Below are 11,265 nucleotides of genomic sequence, written 5' to 3'. Positions count from 1 at the left end.
GCCAGAGAGTGGTAGTAGCAGGTTGCCTCTCTGACTGGAGGCCCTGTAACTAGTGGAGTGCCCTGGGGACTGGGGCTGGATCTACTGTTGTTTATCATCCATATCAATGATCTGAATTATAATGTGGTTAACTGATCAGTGAATCTGTGGATGACACCAAATCGGGGTGTAGTGGACAGCGAAGAAAACTACTGCAGCCTGTATGAGGTGTTGTGCTTTGGGAGGACGTACTAATATAGCGTGTACACAGTGAATGGTAGGACAGCTGAGGAATGCGGTGGTTTCACTGGTCAATAGGGCCATTCCTACCTTTTGGCACTTTGGGGAGCACTTGGTTGGAATGTCATGTTGAAGTTGTACTGGATGTTGGTGGGGATGACACCAAGACTGGAGGTGTAGTGGACATTGAGGAAGACCATCATGGCTTGTCGCTGGAAAAACGGCAGATGGAATTTAATGCAGATGAATGCTCGAGGCACCAGAGTCTTCATGCTGACGTTCCTTCCCGTGAGCATGCAAGATTGCTCCGGCAGCCTTGGCTTCTTCCCGCAATCCAAAGCCGCACAGGTTAGTGGGTTAACTGGTCATTGTAAATTGTCCTGTGATTAGGCTCGGGGTAACAAGGAGGGTTTCTGGGTGCTACAGCTCACTGGGTCGGGCCAGCCCGTTCTGCACTGTATCTCTAACTGAAATAAAATTATGAGCTACGTAACCGGGGTGAATGCAAACAGGCTTTCCCCTCATCAGACCAGATACACAGCTCATAGGGTTAGGCTGAAAGGGGAAATATTTAACAAGAACCTGAGGGGGATTTTATTCCATTCAGAAGGTGATGTGACTGTGAAATGAGCTGCCAGCACAAGTGTTAGGGGTACACTTGTGACATTTAAGTTTAGACAGGAAACAGATAGCTACAGTTAGTAATATGGCCTGGACAGAAGATCAGGATGACATGGACTAAATGGAGAGTGACGCTCCCTCCACACCGTCCCATCACACACTCCCGGGGTCAGACACAGAGTGACGCTCCCTCCACACCATCCCATCACACACTCCCGGGGTCAAACACAGAGTGAATCTCACCTCCACACCGTCCCATCACACACTCCCGGGGTCAGACACAGAGTGAATCTCCCTCCACACCATCCCATCACACACTCCCGGGGTCAGACACAGAGTGAATTTCCCTCCACACTGTCCCATCACACACTCCTGGGGTCAGACACAGAGTGACCCTCCCTCCACACCGTCTCATCACACACTCCCGGGGTCAGACACAGAGCGAAGCTCCCTCTACACCGTCCCATCACACACTCCCGGGGTCAGACAGAGATTGAATCTCCCTCCACACCGTCGCATCACACACTCCCAGGGTCAGACACAGAGCGAATCTCCCTCCATGTTAGTGCTGTGTGTGTGTAGGACCAGATCTCAACTAATGAGAGTTGATATAAATTGCTCACAATATGAGTAGGGGAGAGGTGGGGTGAGGGTAGGTTTTGAGGAACAGGTTAGGGAGATAAAGGTGTTCTATCCTTTTAGACACACATATGATACCAGGAAGAGAACACTTAATACAGATTAGCTCTGAGATGGGACGATATTGTGGGCCAAGTTGTCCATGTTGTGCTGTACTGCTGTGTTGCCAGAGAGTAGAATGTGATCCCTGTAGACACAGACTGAGGGGTTGTCGGTCAGTAGGGAAAATAGATGTTGGGGTTTCCTGGGTCACTGCCCCAACAAGCCTCACCTTGGACCAACGCCAGCCCCTGGGTACTCAGCAGCTGCCTGAGGCGAGACACCTCCTCCTTCAGCTCGCGGATCAGCCGGGCATTGGGATCCTCATTCACCACCGCGTTACACTTGATCTGCTTGGCTCGATCCGCGTACCTGTAGGGAAATCAATACGGCCTGCTTAAACGCAGGACCATGACCCAAAACACAACAGTACGTGTAAACACAACACCGTGGACTGAAAAACAGAGGTCTGCATAAACACAGGACCATGGCCTGAAAGACAGCAGTACGTGTACACACAACAGCCTTGACTGAAAAGCAGCAGTTTGCATCAACGCAGGACTCTGTCCAATACACAGCACCAGCCACCTCCTAGCTCTCAAATATTATCCCCACCCCACCCACAGCCTGTGCCTACCTCTGACACCCTGCCTCTCACCCTCCCGCCAATGCCCCACCCCTCCATCCCTACCTCAGTGTGCTGAGGGTTTCCTCGTAGTTGACATCCGCGGGGCTGAGGGCGGCGATCATGGCCGTTCGAGAGTTGCCTCCTGAGTAGGAAAGAGGAGGAAAGTCAGTGGCATCACGCCAGGGGGCAGGGTAGGGGAAGGCGGTCAAGGTGGCATTCAGGTCAGCCATGACATTGAGAGACAGTGGGGTAGGTGACCTACATCTCATTAAATCCCCCACCCCGTCCGTCCCCTTGGGCTATTCCACGTGTACTCAGATGGCACCTCACCCAGATTCTCCTTCAGCAGCCAGGTCAGCACAGAGTCCCGGTACGGAATGAAGTCAGACTTCTTCCTCTTGCCCTGCTAAACCAAAAGAAGCAACTGTGAAGTGGCTGGGCGTCTGGTCAGTGGGGGGAGGTGGGAGAGCCCTTGGTGGGAGACTCACCATTTCAGCCAATGCAGAGATCACCTTCCCCAGGGTAGTCAGGGACTTGTTGATGTTGGCTCCTTCCTGCAGAGAGAGTGGACAGAGATCAGTGTGGGGGCAGGGAGAGAGAGCGGTGGAAGAACGAGACAAAGGGTGGAGACTGGGAAATGGGTGAAAACTAGACACAAGAAAATCTGCAGACGCTGGAAATCCAAGCAACACACACAAAATGCTGGAGGAACTCAGCAGGTCAGGCTGCATTGATGGACAAGAGTGAACAGTCAATGTTTTGGACCAAGACCCTGCAGCAGGACTGGTGGGGAGGAAGTACAAGGTGACAGGTGATCGGTGAAACTGAGAGGTTTCTCACAGATTATTGGGGAAAGATTAGTGGTGGGGAGTGTAATTATAGTATCATTATCAGATATACTGATATAGTGATAAGCTGCGTTCCACCCATACCAACCATTCCATATGTAGCAGAGACAACAGTATGCAGAATGAACTGTCACAGCTACAGAGAAAGTGCAAGTCAGTGCATGTGGACAATAAGGTGCAAGGTCCTAACGAGGTAGATTGTGAGGCCAATAGACATGGTGGGCATGCTACGTTGGCAGCGGAAAGTGTAACTACAGCTCTGTGCAGCCCCCAGGGGCAGCACGGTAGTGTAGTGGTTAGCACAAGGCTTTACAGTACAGGCGACCCGGGTTCAATTCCTGCTGCCCACTATAAGGAGTTTGTACCATGAGACTTGTGTGATTTGTTTGTACCATGACCGCATGGGTTTACGCCGGGTGCTCTGGTCAGCTCCACAGTCCAAGATTAACCAGTCATTGTAAATTGTCCTGTGATTAGGTCAGGGTTAAATCGGGGGTTTCTGGGTGGTGTGGCTCGAAGGGCCAGTGAGGCCTATTCCACACGGTATCTCAACAAAAAATAAAATAAGTTTTAAAATATTCTGCTGTGAACAGAAAGAAACATATTTCACTGCAAGTTTTGATATACACTCAGTAACTGAATTGCAATTGGGTACGATTCAAAGTCTGATAAGTGTCCTTGTGCCTGGTGGTGCGTACTTTCAGGCTTTTGTATCTTCTGTCCAATGGCTGGGTGGGGGGTAAGAAAATACAACGTCTGGGGTGGGTGAGGGTCTTTGATTCTGCTGGCTGCGTCACTGAGGCAGCAGGAAGTGTAGGTAGTCACGGAGGGATGCTGAGCTGCGCCCACAACTCTCTGCAGTCAGTTGCTGTACTGAGCCGCGATTTATGCAGTTCAATGCTTTCTATCATCCATCAATTAACAAAAACCATTGAGAGGGACATGCTGAATTTCTTTACCCCCACCCCCGCACTCCCCCCCCCGAGGAAGTAGAGGTGCCGGTGTACATCCTTGGCGGTAGCATCCACATGATTGGTGATTTCTGTGAGCAGAAACCTGAAGCTTTCATCCCTGCTTCCTGAAGCCAATGGCCAGCTCTTTTGCTGAACTTGAGGGAAAGATTGCTGTCAGATCACCAAGCTCACAGTCTCCATTACTCTGACTCACTGTTCTTTGAGACAGGGCCCAATACAGTGCAATCTGCAAACATCCAGTTGGAATTAGCAGAATCTGGCCACACAGTCATGAGTGTACAGGCGGTAGACCAAGGGGCTGAGAATACAGCCTCAAAAAGTGAGGTTAATTGCAGAGGTGATGCTGCCCTCTTCTCAACACTACCATCAGGGAGGAGGCACAGGAGCCTGAAGCCACACACTCAATGTTTCAGGAACAGCTTCTTCCCCTCTGCCGGCAGATTTATGAGTAGACAACGAACCGACGTACAGTGCCTACCTATTTTTTCTTTGTTGTGCTCTCTCTTTTTGCACTGCTAGTTTAAATAAATACTCACAATGCACGCAGGAGCATGCTGGTTGTCAGTCATGTCCGACATTGACAGGAAACCTGTGCGGGAGAGTTTTTGAAGTGGAAAAGCCGTGGCACTGAGGCAGTTCCACTCTCTCAACCCCAGCAGTCCGAGTCCAGTCGTGCCAACGGGCATCAGATACAGGGGTCTTCCCCGGCTGCAGTGCACGGCAATGGCGCTCTCTGTGCCTTGTCATGCCATTTGCTCTCCACGCAGCCTTCCTGGCCGTTAGACCTCACTGCAGATCTCACCTGCTCAGTCCGCCAGACCTGACTTTGCACGGCGGGACAGGCACGTCCCAACTCAGCGGGACCGAGGCTGCCGCCCTCACCTGGTCCAGCCCGTCTGTCAAAGCAGCGCACCAGGGTGTGGCCACTGTCACAGGCAAGCAGCCACTTGGAGCCGAGTGAGTAAGCTGCCCCAGAATGGACATGACAAACCCCTTCACCAGCGGCACTGCCCCTCCCCATACACATACACGTTTAATGTATTGTAATGTACCACTGAATTCCACAATACCCGTCACTGATAATAATCCTGATTCTGCCGATGTTTACCCGGCAGGAAGTTCGGGATCCAGAGAGACTTGTAGGACAAGGAATTTGAAAATTAATTTGTTTGCTATTGAAGGCAGAGCTATATTTAATCAATAGGCCTGATGTAGTCCTTTTTGATATATGTGGTCTAGAGATGAGTGCAAGATTGAAGGGTCCTGTGTGGATCTGATTTAGCAGGAGGCCAGTTGCAGTGGGGCGAGATTGTCTGGGAGGTGGAGCTGATGGAGAGGTAATTAGCAGTCTTGAGCCAGGAGGTTGGGGGGGGGGGGGGGGGGGAGTTAAACCTCACTTGGAAAGGGAGTGATCAGATCAAAAACACATCTTACCTTTAACCTCGTGCCCTTTGTCCCAGCAGCATCTGCCCTTTCACTTCCTGCCAAATCCACCAGGCTGATCTTGCTGACCTGGGGAAGGGAGACAGCAGACAGTTGGGGGAGGAGCAGCTAACCCGTCACCCCTCCCATCTGCCCCGTCACCCCTCCCCATGAGCCCCACACCTCACCCCATCTCAGCAGTAGGGTGGGCTCACTGCAGCCATCTGTCCCATTCCTTGAACCCCACCCTTCCCTCCCCACAGATCCCCAAAAGCCCCCGCCATCCATCCCCACCACAACCCCTGCCCCCGCTTACCCTCTCGGTGGAGAGCTCAGTCACGGAGTCGTGTCGTTTCTGGGTGAAAATGATGGTGAAGACTGCATGAGAGCGGCTGCTAGCTTCATTCATGTTGGTGGCAGCAACCGTCCTGTGAAGGGCATCAGGGTCAACACAGTTGTCCCTCACCCCAACCTCTGACCTGCCCCCACCTCCAGTTCCCACCGTTGACCCCACCTCAGGCCTCTGCCCTGAACCCAATCCCTGCCCTCTGACCCCCCCAGTCCTCAGCATGGACGAGATGGGCCAAAGGGAGTGTTTCGACGTGATATGGTTCCATTTCCCCTGATCACACCACCAGTTATGACCACTGACCTGAACCCCACCCATTGATCCCCTATCCACTGAAGCCCACCCACTGACCTCTGACCCTGATCCCAACACACTGACCCCAAAGCCCACCTCCTGATCCTCATTAATCCCTGCCCTCACTCACTGAACCCCTACCCTCTAACCCCTGACCACCCCTCCACCCTGCGTACCGGGCACGGTTGCCACAGTCCATGAGCTCAGCGATGTGGTGGGAGCTGGTGGCCGCCAGCCGAGATAGACCCTCCACATAGGGGCCGAGCAGGGGGTGCTCCCTCACTCGCAGGTTCCCTCCGCTCCTGGGGTTCAGGAGGTCACGTACACGCTCACAGTAGATCTCCATGTAACTGACCTGCATGGCAAAGGGCAAAGGTTAGTGTGTTCACAGGGTCACTTCTGACCCTTGCCCCACTCCTCTACAAAGTCACCCCTCGGCCCAGTCTCCCTGCTTCCTATGAAACTCTGACCCGGATCTCCGTCTCTAACCCCGTCCCTCACCCTGAACATTCAACCCCTGACCCCTCACCCTGACCTTTCACCTTACAATCCCGCCCCTCATCCTCTGATTCCTCCCCTCACGCTCCAACCCCTCTCAACAGAAAGTCTTGAACCCTCACCTATTACCCTCTGACCAACCTCACACCCTTACCCCTCACCCTCTGACCCTTCCCATGACCCTGGCACACCTTGATCCTCTGCTCACCCCGATACCATTATTACCTCCACTGAGTGAGACAGCTCATCACTGCGACTACTCTCGATCCTGGAGAACAGGTCCTCACACAGCTGTGGGGAGACAGAGGGGAGGGTCAGTTAGGGAAACACCCCCCACCTCGTACAACACCCAAGCATGAGCAGTGCATTGCCCTTTACTCCTCTTCTCCCAAAGCGGTCTCATAGCCCCCAACTGGTGAGGTCAGACTCTATCAGCCATCCCCCCACGCCCCCGGGCCTGTTTCACCCTTCGACCTGTCACAGCCCCACCAATACTCAGACTTCCTGCATCCCGGCTCGATTGATCAGGGCAACTGCTCTACCATGAGAAACTGCAGAGAGCTGAGGACACCACAGAAACCAACCTTCCCTCCATGCGCTCTGGCCACTACGCAGTCTCAAAGACCCCAAACACGCCAGACGTTCTCCCCCCTCCCATCGGGCAGACTGATACAAAAACCTGAAATCACTTACTACCGCGCTCGAGGACCGCAGATATCAACCACTGCACCGACTGACTATGCCTGGATTCTCACCATGTTTTATATTCTGTATCTTTCGCTTGATATTTGTATTGCCATTTGCGTAATTTGTTTTTTTTGCATGTGGGGCGGGGAAGCCGATGTTTTTCTTTGAACGGGTTCGGTGGCTTTTGCGGGAAGCCGAATGCGTTCATACTTTGATAATAAATGTACTTTGAAGCTGTTATCAGACTGGTGAAGGGTGCCTTTGATCCCACTATCAAACTTGTACCCCACTGTCTACCTACATGGCACTTTCTCTGTAGCCGTTACACTTTATTCTGCATTCTGATATTGTTTTACCTTGTTCTACATCAGTGCACTGTCTGAAGATTTGATCTGATGCAGCAGCAGATGCACCTCGGTAGACATAACATCAGTAAACAGGCTTACAACGCGACAGGGCAAAGAGGTGGGGTAGTTGGTTGGACGGGAAAGGGTAGGGGTACTGACCTGTGGGATGAGGCCTGGCTCGGAGACCGACCGCCCCACCATAGTGTAGGACTTGCCAGCACCGGTCTGTCCATATGCCAACACACAGACGTTGTAGCCCTGAAAAGCGTGAAGCAACATCTCCTCCCCCAGGTCCAGGTACAAATGCCGTTGGGACACGAACCCCGGGTCCTCAGGCTGGAGACAAGGGTAGGGTAGGATGAGACCAGAGGGGTATGTACCCAGTGCAAGATCCCCCCTCCCTCTCCCATAATCCCCGTTCACCCCTCCTTACCCTCCCTCCCACTCTGACCCTCTTCTCCACTCCCCCCCCCATATCCCAGCACATGGAGAACGGTTGGTGTGGACACACCCCACCCCAAATCCCTCCTGCCCTCCAGCCACTACCAGCACCCACTGATGAGCGCCCCACCCTTCACTTTGTGAGATGTCTCCCTCTGCACCTCCCCCTCCTGCTCTCACCGAGCCATGTGACCAGTACGAGTGGTCGAAGGTGAAAGTCTTGGGGGCATCTTTTGTCTGTTTGGGATTTGTGATACCTGTCGGGGGGGAGGGGAGAGAGAAAGAACGTATCACCACAAGTGCATTCCAATACCCCATGCCATCCACAGAACCCTCCCCCTCCGCGGATAACACCCCCACCTGCAGGGTTTACAGTGGGAATCAGACAGACAGGAACAGACCCAAGGGATGACAGCAAAGCTACAGCTCCAAACCCCCACCCCACCAACCACCCCTTTCCATGAACCACACCTCCCAACCCCAGCACGACGCTTACTGGTGCAGTTGCCGGACATGTGGATGATACAGGTGGCATTCAAACGCAGCTCCCGGGGGCTGAAGGGACGGACACGAACGGCTACCTTCACCGAGGCCCCTGACATGGTGACCTTGCCCAGCAACCAATCACACGTGAACCTGGGGGGGGGGGGGAGGTCAGAGGGTACAGGTCAGCAACACCCCAAATCCCACACAATCTCCCACCTCCCTCCCCTTCACCCCACCATCCCTCATTCACTGCCCCCACTTCCCTCACACTCCATCTCCCTTACCCTCTTTTCCATCTCTCCCGTCTCCCCTCTGAACACCTCTCCCCTACCCACTCCTCATCATGCACCACCCTACCCAATCACTCCCAACCCTCACCCCCCACCCTCACTCCCAACCCTCCCAGTTCACCCCTCCCACCTCCTACCCTCCCCTCTTGCCCCACCCACTTTTCACCCTCCCTCTCCCCCACCCACCCCTCAACCCTCCATTCCCACTCTCCTACCCACCACTCTACCCTCCCCCTCCCTTTTTCTCTCTGTCTCTTCCTCACTCACCGGCACCGGGCTCCTACCACCCTCCGGCATTCCCAGCTCCCGGGAGTGGCTCAGCAACTTCCGCCGGTGTCCGGGACCGGGCGACAGGGCATCGCCCGCTCCCGGTGCACACAACCCGGCTCCGGTCCCCTCCCCCCGGCCGCACAAACTTTCCCAAACTTTTGGGGAAACTTTTCTCCGGCGGCGGTGGTGGGACCCGGGGGGAGGGAGGGGGAGGGAGGGAGACGGCCGGCGGAGTGTCCGGGCTGCGGTTGTGGGGTGCCGGCCCGGGGGTCGACTGCCGGGGGTGGGAGGGAGGCCTCGGGCACTGATTGATGTTGGCGGTCAGCAGCCGCTCGCCATTTCCCCGATGACGTGAGGACTCGGTCAGGGAGGAGCCGCCTTAAAGGAGCCGCACCGCGGGCGAACGGGGCGGGTGGGGGCTTGCTGGCTCGGTCGAGCCAGGCACCAGATAGGGCGTCACTGCTGAACCCCGGATTCGCAACACAGACACCCACGGAGAGTGTTACACACTAACTTACAACCAGTCACACCTAACCTCAGTTACGTTCATACACCCAGATTGGGGTCGGGGTAGAAGTTCAGGTGTGTCGTCATCAACTTGTTCACTTGAGGTGCCCTCACTACAAACTCTCACCATTTGCAACGTTGTCATACCTCAACAGACGTGACCATCCAAGATAAACCAATTTACCAATTCATTTACACTGTCCTGCAGCCACGCACTAAAATTAACATCAAACAACTCGGTTATAATAAACTGGCTCTGACGTTTCTCAGTGAAGGCGCCATGAATCCCTGTTAGGTGTCCCAGATCCCACAGAAGGCATGGTTCATTGTGTGTAGTGTTGCATAGAGGGATTGTGTGTGAGTATGTGTGTTTATAGTGTTGCGTACAGGGACTGTGGTGTGTGTGTGTGTGTGTGTGTTTATAGTGTTGCGTACAGGGATTGTGGTGTGTGTGTGTTTATAGAGTTATGTACAGGGATTGTGGAGTGTGTGTGTGTAGGGTTGCATACAGTGATTGTGGTGTGTGTGTATGTGTGTTTATAGTGTTATGTACAGGGATTGTGGTGTGTGTGTGTGTGTAATGTTGCATACAGGGACTGTGGTGTGTGTGTATGTGTGTTTATAGTGTTATGTACAGGGATTGTGGAGTGTGTGTGTAGTGTTGCGTACAGGGATTGTGGTGTGAGTGTGTGCGTTTTTATAGTGTTATGTACAGGGATTGTGGTGTGTGTGTTTATAGTGTTATTTACAGGGATTGTGGTGTGTGTGTGTTTATAGTGTTATGTACAGGGATTGTGGAGTGTGTGTGTGTAGGGTTGCGTACAGTGATTGTGGTGTGTGTGTATGTGTGTTTATAGTGTTAAGTACAGGGATTGTGGACTGTGTGTGTAATGTTGCATACAGGGACTGTGGTGCATGCGTGTGTGTTTATAGTGTTGCGTACAGGGATTGTGGTGTGTGTGTTTGTAGTGTTGTGTACAGGGATTGTGGAGTGTGTGTGTGTAGTGTTGCGTACAGGGATTGTGGTATGTGTGTGTGTGTTTATAGTTTTATGTACAGGGATTGTGGTGTGTGTGTGTGTGTAGTATTGTGTACAGGGATTGTGGTGTGCGTCTGTGTAGTATTGCATACAGGGACTGTGGTGTCTGTGTGTATGTGTGTTTATAGTGTTGCGTACAGGCACTGTGGTGTGTGTGTGTGTGTAGTGTTGCGTACAGGGATTGTGGTGTATGTGTTTGTGTAGTGTTGCGTACAGGGATTGTGGTGTGTGTAGTGTTGCATACAGGGACTGTGGTGTCTGTGTGTGTGTGTTTATAGTGTTGTGTACAGGGATTGTGGAGTGTGTGTAGTGTTGCATACAGGGATTGTGGTGTGTGTGTGTGTGTTTATAGTTTTATGTACAGAGATTGTGGTGTCTGTGTGTGTAGTATTACGTACAGGGACTGTGGTGTATGTGTGTGTGTATGTGTGTTTATAGTGTTATGTACAGGGATTGTGGTGTGTGTGTGTAGTGTTGCATACAGGGACTGTTGTGTGTGTTTATGTGTGTTTATAGTGTTGTGTACAGGGATTGTGGCGTGTGTGTAGTATTATGTACAGAGACTGTGGTGTCTGTGTATGTGTGTTTATAGTGTTGCGTACAGGGATTGTGGTGTGTGTGTGTTTATAGTGTTATTTACAGGGATTGTGGTGTGTGTGTGTTTATA

General features: G+C 52.7%; 1 protein-coding gene across 2 annotated transcripts; it reads right to left on the bottom strand.

Moving 5' to 3' along the window:
- Positions 1-1,398: 1,398 nt before the first annotated feature.
- Positions 1,399-9,425, bottom strand: LOC132396374 (kinesin-like protein KIF1C). 2 transcript variants are annotated; one of them, XM_059973894.1, is made up of 12 exons: positions 9,050-9,425; positions 8,503-8,642; positions 8,187-8,263; positions 7,725-7,901; positions 6,757-6,822; positions 6,210-6,388; positions 5,707-5,818; positions 5,403-5,480; positions 2,635-2,700; positions 2,477-2,549; positions 2,210-2,288; positions 1,399-1,890 (listed from the first exon to the last, which is right to left on the bottom strand). In XM_059973894.1, exons 2-12 carry the CDS (start codon positions 8,606-8,608, stop codon positions 1,695-1,697), a joined length of 1,209 nt encoding a protein of 402 aa, XP_059829877.1. In that variant the 5' UTR covers positions 8,609-8,642; positions 9,050-9,425; the 3' UTR covers positions 1,399-1,694. The 2 variants fall into 2 exon arrangements, with proteins under 2 accessions (XP_059829877.1, XP_059829876.1); XM_059973893.1 differs by having other exon boundaries at positions 1,401-1,890; positions 2,477-2,552; positions 9,050-9,423.
- Positions 9,426-11,265: the final 1,840 nt, after the last annotated feature.

The sequence above is a fragment of the Hypanus sabinus genome, chromosome 7 (assembly GCF_030144855.1).
Source record: "Hypanus sabinus isolate sHypSab1 chromosome 7, sHypSab1.hap1, whole genome shotgun sequence".
Taxonomy (NCBI): Eukaryota; Metazoa; Chordata; class Chondrichthyes; order Myliobatiformes; family Dasyatidae; genus Hypanus; species Hypanus sabinus.
The sequence above is the reverse complement of the archived record's forward strand: the minus strand, read 5'-3'. Positions and strand labels throughout refer to the sequence as shown.

Excerpts from the sequence above, each read along its gene's own strand:
- LOC132396374 (XM_059973893.1), bottom strand. The coding sequence starts at position 8,608 with ATGTCAGGGGCCTCGGTGAAGGTAGCCGTTCGTGTCCGTCCCTTCAGC. Across the intron at positions 7,902-8,186 it reads CGTACTGGTCACATGGCTCG|CCTGAGGACCCGGGGTTCGT; the intron begins GTGAGAGCAGGA and ends CCTTGTCTCCAG. Across the intron at positions 6,823-7,724 it reads AGCCAGGCCTCATCCCACAG|CTGTGTGAGGACCTGTTCTC; the intron begins GTCAGTACCCCT and ends GTCTCCCCACAG.